This window comes from Microcebus murinus, chromosome 11 (genome assembly GCF_040939455.1).
Source record: "Microcebus murinus isolate Inina chromosome 11, M.murinus_Inina_mat1.0, whole genome shotgun sequence".
NCBI classification, from domain to species: domain Eukaryota; kingdom Metazoa; phylum Chordata; class Mammalia; order Primates; family Cheirogaleidae; genus Microcebus; species Microcebus murinus.
Window position 1 is genome coordinate 91464249 of NC_134114.1, and position 18987 is coordinate 91483235.

The 18987-nt window shown below is 38.1% G+C and overlaps 1 protein-coding gene across 3 annotated transcripts in view; it reads left to right on the plus strand.

The window, feature by feature from the left end:
• Positions 1-4094: 4094 nt before the first annotated feature.
• Positions 4095-18987, plus strand: part of PRR16 (proline rich 16) — a 285594-nt gene continuing 270701 nt past the window's right edge. For 2 of the 3 annotated variants that reach the window (XR_012921726.1, XM_012766096.3), the window contains exon 1: positions 4095-4469. Coding sequence is in view for 1 of the 3 variants with exons in the window: in XM_012766096.3 (XP_012621550.1) it covers positions 4311-4469 (159 nt within the window). In the remaining 2 variants the exon portion in view is untranslated. Of the gene's footprint in view, positions 4470-5494; positions 5575-18987 lie in introns of those variants that run through there. The other variant, XM_012766098.3, reaches the window with a different exon arrangement.

Sequence of the window (18987 nt, forward strand, 5' to 3'; positions counted from 1 at the left end):
ATTTTCCAAGGAGCATTATTTACTCTTTTGGAAAATAAATAGACCACAGAGTAGGCAACTTGATCCAAGTTAGAGTAATCATTATACTTCCTCACCACCAGTTACTGACTCAAGATGGACCACTGCTAATTCATATGGTGTCCTTACACAGTGAAAGTGAGAAGGGGCTCTCTGGGGCTTTTTCATAAGAAAACAAATCCCATCTATAAGGGCTCTGCCCTCAGGACTGAATTCCCAAGGAGCCCCACCTCCTATCCTAATACCATCACCTTGGGATTTAGGATTTAAAGTGCATTTTGGGGGAGGGTATTCAGACCATAGCAAAGATCAAGTATAATAAAATGAACTGATTGCAGTTAGGAAAGAGGGCAGGAAGAAATACTCTGAAGAAATCCTACTTTATATTAGAGTCATGTGTAGAATTATCTAATTATTCCTCCTGGGATTATGTCTTGTTAAATCTAGTGACACATCTACTCCAGAGCATAGATTCTTGCAAGAGTAATCATTTTAAAGCTATTTATTGAATGGAATTAATTTCAAAACACACACAGAGACAACAGTTTATCCATTTTGTTAAGCATTTATTGAGCAGCCTGTTTGCAATAGACACAGTTCTAATTACTCAGGATACTATACTAGGTATTTGTATTTAACCTTCGAGATCACATTTGCTTTTTTTTTTTTTTTTTTCCACCAATATCATCACGCGTACATAGCCATCATGCCAAAAGCAGTTGATATACTGCAAGGAGACATTCTCTAGTCAAATGGAGACAACCTAACAAAATATATGAGTGAACAAGAAGTTCTAGCTGTCAATTTGTTGCTCCCTAGATGTGAAATATTAGCTATGCCATTTAGCTTCCCAAAGCCTTAGTTTTCTCATTAATAACATAAAGAAATTTAACTGGATGATCTTTCACGCTTATTTTAGCTAAAAATAAACCTACAGTATCTTTTTAAATCTCACAAACCAGTGATTTTCAAAGTGTGATCTCTTACCAGTAGCCTAGAAACTTGTTAAAGTATCTCCCATCTCCCAATGCAGACTATTTTGGTTAGAACAAAGCCTTTTTCTTTTTCTTTGTTTTTTATTCTTCACGTTTTGAAATATATCTAAGGACTTCATTGGCTCTTATAAACAAAAATAAGTTCATGTAAGAAAAAAATGAAAGTCTTTATTAAGAGTAACTTTACATTATGCATATCAGTCTTTGAGAATCAATGAGGGATATTATTATAGTGTGTCAATAATAGTCACTGCCAACAAAATGGGACAAAATATTTTGGGAATGTTCTTGTGCTCTTTGAGAATTAAAAATTATTCATTATCATAGGATTTCCTTCTGCAGTTTAATTATTAGGTATCAAATGCAAAGATGAAGCACACACACTCACTTGAGAATATTAATAAGAGTTTATAACTGAAGAAGCAACCACTAGATGATCTCCCATAATTTACTAAAAATTCAGAAAATGAAGAATAAAGAGACAGAAAAAATAACACATTGGGTGTACATTTGCATCCATAAATGAGTAAGACCCTCCTCTATTTAGAATGCTGTTATCCTAAGTTTATAAGTAATGCGTTTTGGGTGTGTAACTGTTTGCAACTAGCACTAGATCATAAGCAAACTTATGGAAAACATCAGAAATTTCATTATTGTCACCTTTATTGTGTGGTTGTTTTGGTCCAAATCATCATATATACTGATCTCTGATAATTTAGGATAAACCAAAGGAATGAAAGATTTTTTCCATAAGGGCAATACAAAAATAGGGAATAAATAGATTTTATTTATATTCATGTATTCTTTTCATTCTGCCCCATTCACCTGTATATTTCTAACTCTGTAAAATTTTCTTTTTTAGAAATATTTTATGGAAATTTGCTTTAAGCAACCTTAAATGACTAGAAGACACTAATAGATACCACTGGTTTCTCAGTTTGGTCCTAGAAATCAACTTTAACTTTTCTGCTTTCAGTTAATTCTATATTGTAAATAGATATGGATTCAGGTATAGATAGATGATAGCCTTTAATTAGTAAATTGTGTTGAGTAAATTGTAATGTGGGTGTGGGTGGTGTTTCTCAGAGTAATAGTTACAATTTGACTTTGATCCAGAATAATTTGATTCAGTAGCTGTAATGAATACCATAGAAGAACAGATTTTTTTTTTAATCTTTAGTGAAGGAAATTTAGAGTAGCATGGGAATACTCCTATATTGTAGGAAGATTATTTTGTCCCTGGGAAGGAAAACACTACTTTCTTTCTTTGTCTCTAATATTCTTGCCTAGAATCACTAAACTTTGAGTTTCAGGGGCTTCTTTATTCATTTGCCTACTATTGAGAGTCAAAACTTCAAATCTAGAAGAGCTGTTTCTCTTTTACCCTAACACTAGCTCCTGTCATTCCTAACCATTTGTCTTTCTTTGATACAAGAGTTTCATCAAAGATCAGGAATTTCCAGTGGGGAAATTGTTAAGCCTGATATAATTATTTTTACTGTTGCATTTTTATAAAATAGAGAAGAACCTGAAGAGATAAAGGAAGTTAAAAGAATCCATGCTGCCTACCTCAGAGAACTCAAGCACATTATTTAACCCTTCTAGTCATTTATTCTCTTTTTCTCCTCTCCAATTTTGCTTGCTGCAAAGTGGTTCTTTTATTCTTTTCTTATTTAATTCATCCTGCAGCAGCATCGGCTTGCTTTCTTCTTTTTCCTCTGATTGTTCAATGCAATTTTTGGTGCTGTATTCTTTTGACACTACTTCTAAATTTTTTCTTCTGTTCTCTTTTGTCCTCTATATTCCAAATATGACTTCCAAATATTTTGTCACGATGAATTGTTCAGAATAAAGAGGGTGATTGATTAAGAGCCTGCAGAACTGGGCAGAGGAGAGCTGTCATGATATTCTCCACGTACAGAAGCATGTTGGAGCTACCTGGAGTGTGAGAAGCAAGAAAGAGAGAGCCCTGCTAAGGCATGACCAAAAGGGGAAACCTATTAAAAGAATGATCTGGAGGAGTGTGCACTGAAGAAAATAGAGTCAGCCTGCCAGGTCAGTAGCTAATAGCCCATGGGTTTGCTACTAAGGAAATTAAAACTCTAGCTAATGAGAATGGTAGCCACCTACTGAGAATGAATTGAAGGCTTCCTATTAACTCCCCTCCCTGGGTCTTTTTGACAGAACAGTAAGAAAGTTATTTCCTATTTGTTTAGTAGCAAAAGACTTGAAATGGAGAGTAAAAAATGATAGAAGAGAAATTGCAGACATGCTCTTATTTGGTTCTTTCAGGAGATCCAAATAGGATGTTTTTCCCTCTCATTGAGACCGTAAATCAGCACAGGTCACTTAAAGAGGAAGGTCAGCTAAAAAAAAAAAAAAAAGAAAGGAAGAAAGAAAAAAAGAAAAGGAAAAAAAAAAAAAAAGAGTTGGCCCAGATAAGTAGTATAGCCAAGATGATTCAGACAGCTTCTGGGGTTATGGAGGGACTTTTCGTGGGGACTTCAGATTAATAAATCCGCTATTAGCTTTGTGGAATTAGCAGGATTAGGCTATCTCTTTCAAGAACACTGGTTAAATTTCACGAATCAAGTAGATAAGGGGTCGCTATTATGCACATCTTCTCTTTTTCCCTGCAGAAGTAAGAAGTCTGCGTAAGTCGCGGATACGATTGGGATAGCGATTGGAGCCCTCTGGACCTCATTTGGTTCTGGAAAAGCTTTTAGAATCACTTTACTGACCCTGACTCCAACTACCGATCCTCCTGTGGTTGTTTCTAAATCGATCCGAGTCTCTGCTAGCGGGCGAAGCAAAAGGAATCCAGGCTGGATGTGAGAAGACACGCAGCAGGCTGATGGGGGCACTTCGGAACCAAGACAGGGGCCGGGCAGGACACGAACTTGTGTCCCCGCACTTTGATACCAAGGTGGTCTGGGGGAGGGCGGGAGGGAAGCGCGGAGGGGACCGCGGCTGACGGCGGGCGCCACTGCCGGGCGGCGGGCGGCGGGCGGGCGGGGAGCGGCGCGTGTGCGCGCTGCGGGCGCGGCGGGGGGAGGCGCAGGCGCGCTGCTCGCCCGGCTGCAGCCCCGCGCCGAGCGCCGCGGCTCGGGAGTTGATGGCAGCACCACGGCGCGGCCGCCCGGCCGAGCGCGCGGCGCAGCCACACGCCGCTGCCCGGGGAGCGCCCAAGATGTGGGGAGACCGGGGCGGCAGCGGCCGTAGCAGCGCCAGGGACGGGGGCGCACAGCAGCCTCCGCTCGCCCGCCTGTCCTGACCTGCCTCGCCTGTCCCCAAAGAATGTCAGCCAAGTCCAAGGGGACCCCCTCCTCCTCCGCTCCAGCCGAAGGACCGCCGGCAGGCTCCAAAACCAAGGTGAAGGAACAGATCAAAATCATCGTGGAGGATCTGGAATTAGTCCTGGGCGACCTGAAGGACGTGGCCAAGGAACTCAAGGAGGTGAGCGGCGCGGGCTTGGGGGGGGAGCCCGGCACCCTTCGCCCCCTCGGGGTTCCCGGTCCCGTTTTGGCCAGGGACTGCCAAATTTGTAAACTCCTGGGAAACTACAGAAAGACGCCTGCAGCCTGACTTTCTTTGCTCTGGGGACTCCACTCCGGAGAAGAGTTGTTGTTGCACTTTTTTTTAATCGGGAAGAAATCAACTAGTGTTTTAATCGATGGCCCTGGGATGGTGGGGACGGCGAACGCGCGCGTGTCTGTATCCGTGTGCCAGGACGGTGGCGGGTAACGGGGTATCGGGGGTGTGTCGGCACGGGAAGACGTGAGCAGCCCGGCCCGAGCGAGCACGATGCCTCTCTCCTGCCCTCCTGCTCCCCCAGAGCCTTTGGCAAGTGCGCGCCCCGTCTGGCAGCCTCCCGGGTCGGGGCCAAAGGGGGGCCGGGCCCTGGGCCAGGCCAGGGAGGGCAGCCTCGGGGCAGCTTGGCTCAGGCTTCCCCCCCTGTCTCCTGAGCCCCTCGGGAGAGAGGCGACTTGGGCTGCCGGCAAGCGAGTCCAGCCTTGGGGACGTGCAGGGGGTCTGGGACTTTCTCACTTTCGCAGTTGCTGGAGCATCCCCTGCTTTCCTACGAACGTCGCTCGCAGTAACTCTGGGCCTTCCCACCACCCCACCTCTCCTCCCTTCCTTCCACCCTGTCCCCACTTGTCATTGAACCTGGGGAGCAGGGCGCGCAGGCGAGTGTGCGTGTGCGTGCGTGTGTGTGCCGAGCGCGCGCCGGGGGCTTGCCCTGGCGCCCTGGCTGTTTGGGACTGAGACAGTTCTGGTTCTCACACCCTGCCCCCATCCCGCTTCTGTGCGCCCCGCCATCCCCACCCCTCCGTGATCCGGATGGAAAGGAGCCGAGGTGGTGTCAGGTCTGAGGCTGCGTGACCCACGCGGCCGCTCCGGGCGGGGCGGGCGGGGTCTCCGCGGTGCAGCTGGCGCTGGTGGCGGCGCGGAGCCGGGCTCAGTCCCCGCGCGGTGTCCCCTACGGGACGGGCGCCGCCGCGGTTCTCGGCGAGGGAGCCCCGGCCCCCGCGGCGCGAGAGCTGGGACTGCAACTTCCAAGGTGGTGGCACCGCGGGAAGGGAAGGGGAGGGGCGTAGTCCGGGTCCAAAACTGTGATCCTGTTTCTGGAGCCGAGGAGGAGGAGACTGAGGGTTGTCTGGTTGCCTGGCCTCTGGAGATCCACGTCCTGTATTCGATTTCCAATCCAAATTTGAGGAGCGTCCCCTAGTCCTCCCCTCCCCACCTTGTTACCTCTGTGAACTAAACTCCACATTTGTCACCAAATACGATTCTGTTGAAATGGCCCATTCGTCCTCGCCGGGGCTCGGTTTGCCAATGGCAAATGCCATCTCTGTAGTTTGTGTCACAGACAGACCGTGATGACTACCGAGGTCCTGAGAGTGGCTGTTGAAATAGATGCAGGGATAAAACTTGTCCGTGTTTTCAGGGCTTCTCTAGGATTATTGCTTCACAACTGGCTGACAGATGGAAGGGGTTATGCATTGAAATTCAAGTCTAAAGATGTTCGTTTCTTTGTTATTCTTTTATTTGACATCTTTGGCAGGCTGTGTTTTCCTCTGAAACATTATGGCGTTTTAAAAAATGAACAAATGGGACATGCTCATTTTGGCAAATTATGCTTTATAGTTGAGATTTCTAAGGTGGAGGATGTGTTAAACCTGCAGCAGCACAGTAAGGCATTTACTGTTTTTATTAGGCTGAGATTAAATGAAAGGTAGTCAATCAAAATTCTGCATCTGTGGGCCATACTTCCTTATGTTATTCGTGGAATAAATTACAAGAAACTGCACATAGTCCTGGCTCTGCTTTGCGTCATTATTCTATGGGCATTTGGAGACCTAATAGATCTATAGTGAAACTTTTAACCTCCCTGTGGTTCTTGGTTAGAATCACAAAGGTGTAAATCAGGGAGTCTCTTGATCTCTGTCTGTCTTCCTTTACTTGAGGATTTGTAAGGGAAAAAAAGGTAGTTTTTAAAAGAAATTTTAAAAAGCATAGATGATGTATTACTACAACTAAGTAGATGAAGAGATCTAACAGGTCTAGAGATAAAATTTTGGCTTGATGTTTTGGAAACTTTGATTGATTACCCTGGCTTGTTTGAGTAAAAATCTCACCATGAAACTCAATTTTATGAATGATAAATTCTGTGATGTGTTTGTTAATTACTTTTGTGTGAACATCATCATCCTAGTTTTGCACATGGAGATGTATAGACTATGGCTGAATCTCAAAACATTGAACTATGTAATATGAATGAGAGTTATTTTGAGAACAAAATACTTATAGGACATGTTTAACCAATGACATCTTGCAGTTGTCCATCATTTATCTTTATGGAATAATCCTGCATATGTGACAGAATATGTCTTTGATGTGGTTTTGAATAAAGGAATAACACTTTGATTACTAAAAAGCCTTTGGTTTCTATACCTATGACTTATAAATATTGCTATTAATTCATCAGTTGTCATATTCAGTAATCTGGTAGTTTATAATTAGTATACATTCACTGTTATATTTAGAATTCTAATTTCTTCATTGACAGTGCGATTTTTTTAGACTATGATATATTTTGATATAATTATCAGCAAGCTTTTATTAACTTAGAACAGAAATTAAAAATAAAGGAGTGGTTATGACTAGATCACTATGTCAGTTACCATTTGTTTTTTCTTTCTACTTTTTTTTTTCAATCTAATTAAAATGTAGTCTGTTGTTTTGAATACTCTGTTTTTATGGTTACATAAGCTTTTAGGGTTGGGGAACCTGTGGCCTTAAGGTGAAATGTGGCCTTCTCTATCCTGAAATGGGGCCTTTTGACTAAATCCGAATTTTACAGAACAAATCCTTTTATTAAAAAGGGGACAGCAGAGAAAGATGAAGCTTTTCTTGCCTCCTTGGTGTTTGAAAAAGAAGAATCTTGAAATCAGAAGACTGCAGGTTCCTCTCCCCTGAATGGTTTGAGGTTATTCTGAAATTGCTTTGTAGAAGTTTTCTGAACTTGAGTCATTTGAAAATTCAGGTAGTAAGGTAGATTCAAACGTAATAGTAGCTACTTGAAACACTTTAATAAGTAATAACAAAACTCCAGCCTATCTAGAAAGAAGAATTGTTGTTATGGGTGTCTGTTTTATGATTATTTAGTTATAATTACTTAGCCAGTTATAATTGTATTGAATATTGGGAGAAGAGGAATAGGATTTCTCGAATGTCTAAGGGCAGTTTTATTCTGCCCTAAGAATTTAGTAAATTTCACATAACTTGACTTTTCAGAAATAATATGGGTATTTTGGTCTTCTATGGAAAAGTCTTAAATATAATTTAGTATATTTGTTCAGCAGTTACCATGTTTCAAGTACTATACCATCTTTTTATTGCTACCAAGATGAATAAGTTGTACTTTCTGGTCTCAGTGCATGCAAAGGGTTAGTTTGGGATGTATTTATCCTGTCTTAATATCATGTTATAAAAAGGTATTGTAGCCTTTAGTGGCCTCTCTCATGATAGGCTTGGCAAAGAAAGCAGAATTGAGAATAAGAAAGACTCGATGTTGATTCATAAACCAATATATGCTGTGTACTTAGTATAATAGTGTGGTAAAACTTTGATGAAGAAAGTAGAAGCCTAAAACTATGACAAGGTATAAATTTTAAGAAATTTACAATTTATTTAGGTTGTCATGATTAACATAATGGATCAGTATCATATATGGGCGATCCCATATACAAATATATGATAACTAAATATTGAAATTTTTCATGAAGGGAAGTCCATTAGAGAAATGAAGAGTCAAAAAGGAAGATTTTTGAATCCCTTGTTGTAATGTGGATAAGATTGGAAGAGGTAGACAGGAAAAGGAATTAATAGGAAATAGCTTTTGAATATAAGATTAATCCATTTTGCTTTTTTATACCCATTGAAAAAAGAAAAAAAAATAGTTGTGAAACTCTAGAACTTTAGAGATAAAATTAACCGCAAGTAATAGAGCAGGTGTGAGTAATACTTTTCCACTAAGAAATGTAGAAACAAAGCTTTTGCTTTTATAAATAGTTCTGAAATAATCTGACATTGTTGGGGAGCAATTTGCTTGTTCTTTTATGATCTCACTGGTAAACTGTTTTGTATCAAATGTTAGTGTTAATATGGGATCACAGATCTTGTTGGTTAGAGTGACATCAGAATCTCTAATATTTTTATCTGGAAACAAAATTCATCACTGCTTTTGCTGGATTCTCTTTTAGACTTAATTATAACCTTGAGCATTTTTATAGCATTTCATTTTATGATTTCAAGTAACATGACTATTATATGAGTTGAACTACATGTATGTATATATATACATTTTTTGTTTTGGAGGGGCATAGTGAGTAGACATAACTCTTATGGAAGAACCAGTTAAAATGCGAGGTTTTGTTAGTGCCCTAGAAGCAGTCAGTGATTGGACCCTATGGATGAGAAGTTGTGCCAGCATTGTAGCTGTGAACTATAAAGGACTCATGGTTTTTCTTATAAAGTCATAAACATAAGTACATTAAACTTAAGTTTAATTTTGAAAAATTTGACCTATAGTAAATGGTTTGATTTTGGGCAGATAAAAACAGAATTAACAATTATCTGCAAAATATATATTATGCTTTTAAATGTTGTCTCCTTTTTAATGGCTTATCCACTTGAAGTTCCATAGTTTATTGCTCTGGGAAATCGTACCAAGTAGCTTTTTGGTTAACAAGTTCATGCATATAAAACTCATTACTAGAACAAATTATAGAAAATAATCTCTGGAATAATTTCCAAGTTCTAAAGTTATGAATTAATGAAATTTAATAGTTCATTTTATTGTAGCAATAGCTGTACTTTTACTGCTCTATACAACAGTCTACCTCCTCAAATTGAGGTACATATACCAAATGCTAAAATATTTTAAAATTTTATTTTCTTTAAAATTTTAAAATGATGGGTTAGCATGTTACTAAGAGAGGAGAATGATTCTGAGAACATAAGATAGCCAATAACTATCCCTCACTGTCTCTCTATTTCCAATGAATTAAACCATTTAACACTTGGAGAATTAGCTGCTAAGAAATTTAAGCAGCCTTGAAGTAGTAGACAGTGTGTTTCAGGCAATAGTGAAGTAAGAGATAATAAAACCAAGGTAATAAGTTTCATTGTTACCTGGATTATGTGTGTTTTTTTTTTTTTACCCTTGCTTCTCTGAAGATTTCAGTTATATAAATCTAAATTAACCAAAAAAGGTAGAAATGCAAATGTGAGCAAAACATATTTTCCCAATCTACAGAACATGCTTTCTGTAGAACTAGTTCATGAAAAATTTCATGAGAAATTTTTGAGAATTACAGTGATAAAATTCCAATAGGTTACTGATTCAGTTATGATGGAAACGTGTATAACTGACTTCAAGCTACAAATGCAAGATCAGTAAACAATAAAATATACTATTTTTTTAAAGAATAAATTTCCCTTTTTTCTGATTTTAGAAGTAATACAGTATGTGAATATTATAGAAATTTTGGAAAAATCTAAGAAAATGTGAAGGAGAAAATAAAAATTATCTTTAATATTACACAGAAATTAGCATGCTAAACATTTTGCTATATTTCCTTTCAGTCATTTTATATGCATATTTTAACATATATGAAGTCATATAAAATCATGATTATATACAATGGTATTTTCCTATTTTTTGAATAATATTACATTATAACCATTACATAGATTTGCTATGAGTTATTTCATACTTCTCTTAATGTTGAGTATTATGTTTATTTCCAATATTTTATGATTACTATATATCACTAGAAAGAACAGCTTTGACACTAAAAATAGCTAACACAGATAGCTCTTACTCTCTGCCAGGTACTCTTCTAAGTGCATTTATTTATATTAAATCATCCGATTCTCAAAACAGATGGATGAGGAAGTTATTTTTATTCCCCATTTTACAGATAAGAAAACTGAGGCTAGAGAAATTAAGTCACTTGTTTAAGATCACTTGGCTTATGAGTGAAGTAAGTGATACTTCACTGCCAGATAGTTTGGTGTCAGAGTCCAGGCATTTAACCAGTAAGTTCTATAATAATCCTGTTTCTTAACTTTATTTTCTCATTTTCTTAGAAGTCAAGGATATGAAAGCTTTAAGTTCTTGATCCATATTGCCAAACTGTCTTCCAGAGTGTGTACACAAATTTTTACTCATAGAAGCAGTATGTGTGTGGACACTGTTTCTTCAATTTGGAGTGAAGTTAATAAGCCATTCATTTCAGGCTTGCTGTGTAGTTTATTATCTTCATGGCAGCAGTCATTGTTTTCGGGGGTTGCACTTAATTTCAGGCACAAGTGTTGAGGCAAAGTTAATAGTGAGTAAATTAAACCTTGCAATTTAAATTTTGTAAATAAGTGAATGCTGTAGTGAATTACCTTTAACTTAATCAACAAAATGTTGATAAGAATATTACATACCATTTTAATATGGCTTAGAAAATAAAGGAACAATGAATATGGGTGATTACTGATTTATAGCATTACATAGTTATTTTGAATGAATAAAAATAATTTGGGAAGTGTTATTCTTTTGTTGCTATCAAATTGCCTTAGAAAGGAGGCACTATCCTTAAGTTTTCTGAGATGTTGAGGATTTGACAGTTGTTTTACTTTCTATTATGACTAATGAATTAGAGAATCTTGTTGAATTCTTTACCAGGCACAAAAATTGTTCAACTGGGTAATGATTTCATATGTATTTCGTAATTAGATTTCTTACATTAATTTTAGTGCTATTGATTATAAGCCATCCCCTCTCCCCCACATATAAGGGGTATGAGAAACAGCCTTATTCTAGGAAATAACAGCCTTATTCTAAGAAAAATTCTGTTTTCTTTTCCAGTATAATAGGAAGAGAGATGTTTTCATTATATTGAAAGTTTGTTCAGTAGGAAGAACTGCTCTAAATTAAGTTTCCCGTAGGACCTGGGGACCCAAAGTCAGCAGTATTTCAGCTCTAACCAAAAGCCAGAAATTAACATTAGCTGAAATGAGAAAAAAAAAGACATACCTAATTAATGTCCAAAGAAAGGTAGACTTACAAGGTGGACCCTGTCAACTCAGGCCAAATTTTGTTTTACCTATATAGCATAAACAATTTTTTCTTTTTTGAGAATGGAAAGACATGAAAATTCCAAAGGAATTAAACTCCCAGACCTCACTTTAAGGCAAGAAATATTAATATTGTTAGGACCAAATTTATATTCATGATCCTTGTTATCCATCCTTCTACTTTGCAAATACTACTTCAGTTTGGTGTTTGAGATAAATTTGTACTTGTAGAATAACTGAAGTGAGTCAAATTACGTACCTATGCCCCATGAGTCACTTATTACAGTGTTTGGCACACTATAAATAGATTTTCAACTACAGATAACATATGTCATACTTGCCTAGAAAAAGCAAATTTGATAATTTCTAACAGGTTCTCTTCTCTGGTACAACAAAAAAAGGTAACATATATATTGGTGTGTATTTGCCACTTTTGTGATATCACAACTTATTTCAAGACTTTAAACTGTATATTTATGTGACAGAAAAATACCAGGTTAAAAAAATTCAGTCAAATCAATTGCATTCTAGTGTCAGTGGTTCTTTATTTTTTTTTTTCCATTATCACAGATCCCTTTGAAAGAGTGAAAAATGTTGAGGATATTTCTTTTGTAATAAAAGCTCATAGAAACATAAATTTCTGTACATGTTCAGAGAATTTTGGATGAGTGAAAAAGACTGAGGTGAAGAGATGAAACCAGTGATTAATTGCCTTTTTAAAACAAAATTAGCTGGTTGTTTGAGGTCTAGCTCCATAATTTTCAGGATTAAAATTCCTGGCTCTACAAAAAGGAAAAAAAAGGAAATACTGATGGCTTTAATCTGATGTTTTTTTTATTCCAGGGAGCTAATGGGTGGTTTATCAATAATTTACTTCTCTTAGAAAGGCCCTGGTGGATGTAATCTCAGAGTGAAATATGTATGTATGTATGTGTGTGTGTGTGTGTGTATATATATATATATATTATATATATATTTATAATTTACTACTCTCCAAAAACTGTAGAATACGCCTGTGTTTAAAGTTTAACTCTCTCATTTTATTTCTTATGATGTGAGTCAGAGTATGTCACTACATATATGGACAAAATGTTTTCACAGCTCATTGTAAATTAAGCACATTCTCTTCTTAAAACTGATCCCAGAACAGCATTTTTATTTGTTTTATTGTTTTCTCATGTGACATTAATTCATGAATTATGAAAGATATATTGAATTCTCCATATATGTAACCCGCTGTGCTGAAGACTGGAAAAGATGCAAAGTGAACAAGAACCTCCCCTTGAATAACAGCACCTCCAGTAGGGTGAATGTCACCTCTTGTAGGGGGCTTTAGAGTTAAAACAGTGTAGACTTATAAAGGACCATACTAAAGTGCACATAGAATGCAAAGATGGAAGAAGCGATCATCTTACTTTCCATTTTAATTGATTTCTCTCTGAGTCAATAAATTCTAAACTTTGCTTAACAAGATGTGTAGTAACTCCTGTAATGACACATCATAGTTTTGGGATGCAAGGGCAGAACTTTCAAACTCATACATATGTTGCTTTGTTATTCTAAATTAGAACATTATTCTTAGAGATTATGTTAATATACTCTAAATTAAATTTCAACACACATTACTAATGCCAGGAGGTACCTTTATGAAGCCGGTCTCTCCCTGTGAGACGCTCTGTTGCCAAAAACACATGAACGCATTTGAAAGCAAACAGAAATCAGTTATTGTTCTTTTTAAAATATGTTAAGATAAATCATTGGTGATTTATATATGTGTGGCAATCAAGCTTTTATAGGTATATGATTTCTAAATTTTAAATTAATTTGAATAAGACATGAAAAATTATGAGAGAATTACTGAAAATGGTAACCAGGTAACTATCTTCTGTTTACTTTTACTGTCGATGATAATGGTTAACACTGTGTAGGTCAACTGTCAATAATTGAAAATAACTTTGTAATTTAAAAGCCTAAATATCAGCGATATATTTAGGTCTATTCAATTATATGTATAAGAAAGTGTTTGCTTATCTCTTTATTGAACAGATCAATGCTTATGATAAATTTCTGGAGTTGTGTATATATATATATATGTATATGTATGTAACTTTTTAAACAATAGAATTTGAAGCTATGATGCTTAGTAAGATAGCAAAGTATAAATGAGTGAGATCTCACACTCTGAAGCCAGGCTGCTTTGTTTCAAATTATTCTGCTGTTTAATATTGGACACATTATTTAACATCTCTCTGCCTTTATTTCCTCCTTAAATTGGTAATAGTGATAATGCTACCTACAATATAGGCTGCTTTTAAAGATTAAATGAGTTATATGTAAAGCATTTAGAACAGTTCCCGTGTATAGAACAAGCACTGTATGTGTATTTGTCAATATTGTTATTATTTGAATCTGTATGAGCACTTTCTTCATTTATTCAGCAAATAGTTGTTTAGCCCCTGCTACACAATGCCAGGCACTGTTCTAGTTGCTGGGGATATACCGGTGAACAAAACAGACCAGCTTTCTTTATGGGTGGGGAGGGCATGGAGAACATAGGCCAATGTAATAAATGCTAAATTATATTAAATATTAGAAGGTGACAAGTTCTATGAAATAATAGATTATGATGAGATAAACGGTGATGGGGAGGAGGTACAATGTTAAACAGGGTGATCCAGACGAAGGCTCTCTGAGAAAGTGGCATGGCAGCACTAGGGGAAAGCTTGAAGGTGAAGGGCATGCCAAGTGGAAATCTAGGGGGGCACTTTCCCAAGTGGGGGGAACAGCAGTCCAAGGGCCTCGTAGTGGGCAGGCGTCCCATGCCTTTGTGGAAGAACACGGAGACAAATGGGGAAAGAGTGGCAGTGATGGGGTCAGACTGTCATGGGGGCATGTCTAAGGATTTCGACTCTTCCTTAGAGTAAAATGGGGATTTGTAGGGTTTTGAGCAGAGGAGTGACTGGATCTTACCTACATCCATACTTTCTTCTTACCTTTAACTTCTAGCTCACGGTTTTCAAACTCAGAACTGTTGACATTTTAGGTTGATAATTCTTTGTTGTGGGAAACCATCCTGTGCATTGTAGGATAGCTAACAGCATCTCTGGTCTCCACCAACTATTAGTGGACGCCAGCAGCTACCAAAAAGGTCAGTGTGACAGCTCCAGGTGTCTGTGGATATTGACAAATGTCCTCTGGGGGGAGGGGAATCACCTCTGTTGAGAATTAGCTCTTTTCTCGTATTCCACGTTACTTCATTTTGCTTGCTCTACCCACCTTTTTCTTTCCTGTGCTTCTCCATCTAGCAGTGGGACTTTACGTTTCTTTCATGTCTTGTATCCACCATCATTTAAAAAAATACCATTATCTGTATTTTTCTTCACACATTTACTTGATTCTTTTTTCTTTCCTTCAATCTGTTTTAAAATACACCTTCCCATTTCCATGTACCACTTCCTTTTTCTTTGTTTTTTTTTATTTTTCACAATGAAATTTTTGAAAAGTTAAAAATTTTCAAGAGGTTTGGGTACTTACGTGCATAGTAGGATTTGGGAAAAAGAAGAGACACTTTTGGAAGGGATGATAGGAATAGCCAAGGCCGAACTGCTTGTCTTCCTGCCAGTCGGTTCGTGGGTGAGGTCAGTGGCAGCCTTGACTGGAAGGAAGGACTTTCATCTCATCCATCAATTAGTCCTGTGCTTCTCCTGTCCCTTCCGTTTCTGCAGACACAGGAGAGGTTAGAGTGGTGCCGCTGCTCGGGGGTAGGGCACAAATCACAGAAGAAACACAGTGATGGCGATGCTGCTGGCATCCGGTAAGTGCTCGCTGTTACTAGGCACCGCTCTAACTTCATGCATCTAATCCTCATAGTCAGCATTTGTGGTTCCTGCATACAGTTATTTTATAGACCAGGAAGCAGAGACAGAGAGGTTAACTAACGCAAAGAGCAAATGATGGAGTTGAACTCTCAACATTTCCCAGTTTAAACCTTTATCCGTAACCAGCTCCCCATTCCTGTGAGCAATACAATCACTCTGCTATTTTTCAGGCTTTTAACTTCAACATAATCTCCCCTTTCTCTTTCTCATCCTCTGCCTCCTCTGCATCATCTGTCTCTTTTTCTTTTCTTGCCTTTCTGTCTTTCTCCTCTTCTTTCTCTCTTCCTTTTTTCTCCTACCTTTATTTCTTCTGCTTCCTCATCTACTTCTTTGAAATGCTTCCAGATCTTGTTCATGCATTAAAAAACCTCTTGGAATTTCTACTCTGTGCAGGATACTGGGCTTGTCCATAGAGATAAAATAGTCAGCAAAACATGTGCCCCTGCTGTCTTGGAACTTACATTTAGTAGGGAGATGTCATTCAAATAATAATAAAAGTAATATATATTGAGAGGTTTTAAGGGTTATGAAAGAAAAGTACATGATGCAAAAAGAGGATAAGATCATTTCTAATTCTTGTTGATTCTTGCTGAGCAGGGGATTTCGGCTGGCTGCCTTCTTTCCATTGCCACCTCACTAATCCCTATGCTGTTAATTTCACGGATGATGTTGTAGTAGGCCTAAAGCTAATGTCTCTGCCTTTTGTTTTTCTGTGCCAATTCATTCTCTAAACACTACCAGATTAATCTGTTGGACTGCTTTCTTCAGACCACGCCCCTGTTTAAAAGAACATATACTCCCTCCTACTACTTAAAATGTCAAATGACCAAACCCAGCCTTCCAGCCTGACATTCAGGGTCTCATCTTTCTCATTTGGCCTTATCCCTGTCTTAGTAACACAGAGACCATCTCAGGCTATCTTGATACCACCTAAATATTTTAATCAATTTGATATCTGTACCCCTCATGTTTATAGTCACTACGACACTGTCTTGTATTTGCTTACATTACTTCACAATTGTTCCCTGTTTGTGCATTTTCTTTTTTTGAGCACTAGTAACTTTTCTCTGTTGGTTAGTAATTATGTAAACTTTAATTCAACAGTTTTAAAGTCTCACTCTTATTTAATGAGAAACTTGAACTTGAGGATCCAATTCCAAGCAGCACTCACTAAGGACATCGAAGACTTACACTTGAGTGTGAAAGCCTATTTTTTATTTACTCAAGAAAATTGCTAATAATCCTCCCCTATCTCTTGTACTATCATTTTTATCACTCTACCCTAGATAATTCCTATCAGTATACAGATGACTATAGAAATAATAATAAAACTCTTTCTTGACCTCACTTTCCCTGAAAATTATCATGCCATTTCTTAGCTCTCCTTTACAAAAAACTTTTAGCTCTCTATACTTGCCATCACCTATTTTCTCCTGTTTTTTTCTTAATCCACTCAAATCAGATCCATACTCTCACTACTATACCAAAACAACCTCTATCAAGGTTGTCAGCGACTCCATGGTATTTATTTAATCCAGTAGTCAATTTTCAGACCTAATATTGTATAATCTAGTTGCAGCATTTGACAGCCTCTTTAAAAATGTTTCCTCATTTCATTTGAAGAACACTATACTTTTTAATCTTACTGATTTTTCTTTCTCTGTTACTTACCTTCACTATTCCTTCTTTGGAATATCTTAACTCAAATTTTTATTCTTTTTTTTTTTTTTAAATTTTCTCTCCTTAATATTTTTATTTAGTCTTATGGATAAATTCCATTGGGCCCATGACTCCCAAATTCCTATCTCCAGCCCAGACCTTTTTTCTCAACTTTGTAGCCAGTGGTCTGCTACTCATCTCTAAAGCTAAGAGACATCTTCATTTTACCATGCCCCAAACTGAACCACGATCTGCTCCCTCCCCCAAAACGTGAGCCTCTGCAGCCATTCCCATGTCACTGATGGCATTTCCATCCTCTTAGGCTTTGGCGTCATTACTTACTCTTCTTTCTCTCACGAATTATATCCACTTCATCAGAAAGCCTGGTTGGTTCCATCTTTAAAATGTTTCCAGAATCTGACCAATTTTTATCTCCACCACTGCTAGCACCCTGGCCCAAGCCAACATCCTCTCTGGCTTGGATTGCTACAACAGCCTCCTGACTATCCTCCTCCTCCTTTGCTCCCTTAAGCCTTTTCTCAGCTCATCAATCAGATTAAAGTTAGATCACATCACTCTTTTCAGAACCCTGTAGCAGTTTCTCATTTCACTCAAAGTCAAAGTGCTTACAGTAGCCACCTGGTCTTTCCAGGGATTTTCCTCACTTCTCTGACCTTCCCTCTTGTTTACTACATTCCGTCTGGCTCACCTTGCTTCAGCCTCATTAGCTGAATAATCTTGCTGTTCCAGGAACAAGTGTGCTATGCACATTTTCAGTGAGGCGTGAGCTGATTCTTTTACCTCATTCAAGTTTTGCTGAAGTGTCACCACACTGCAGCCTATTCAGGCAACTCCATATATTGTTATATGCTCTGGTATTCCCTATCTTTCTTTCCTTGTTTATCTTTTCCCTACACCTTTTCAGCTTTTGATATACTGCTTATTATGGTTTGTTTCCTGCCTCTAGAATGTCAGATCCTGAAGGCCAGTGACCTCTGTTTGATTCCCTGATGCATCTCAAATTCGTACAGCTGTGGCTGACATGTAGTAGATGCTCATTAGATGAATTAATAAATTACTGGATCTCTTCCAACTCTAAACTTGCACTTCACAAGTTCTCAAGGATTAAAACTATCACCTTTTGCTTTCCACTGCAATCCATGACTTGCAAAGGAAGAACATGCTTATTCATTCTGGTTGGATTCTCTATCTTCCTGCCTGTTATACATGGTGGTGGTTTGTGAGTCAGCTGGGGGGAGCGCTCGTTTCACCAGTTTTGATTCCATAATCTACTACTGTCATTAAACCACACCCTTCAACTTAACCCACATTCTTACTTTTTGAAATGGACAGAAGATCTCTCAGTAATAGCTAGTACACTGAATGCTTACTGTGTGTCAGACGAACTTCTGAGTTTTTAGAAAATATTAACTCATCAAGTCCTCATCCTTCTCATCTCTCAACCAGGGTTTCCAAATTGTCCCTCCCACGTAGAAATTCTGGAAACATCCTGTCTATATAAACCCTAAATGTGGCCTGGAATGTCATGGCTTCACCTTCAGACAAAAGTCTGGCTCTGATTTGGGAGTGTTCATTATTCCCTTAGGCCCAGGCATGCCATTTTAAACTCTTTGAATTACTTAGAATTATATCGTCTAAACCAGACATAATTCTACATTCTTCTAATAGAACATCTAAACTAAAATGAGGAGAGAGTATGTCTACTTTTTACAGCATTCTCTATGTTTTTCTGTTTCTTGAATATGATTTTTCTTGCCATTAGTCATTAAAAATTTTAAATT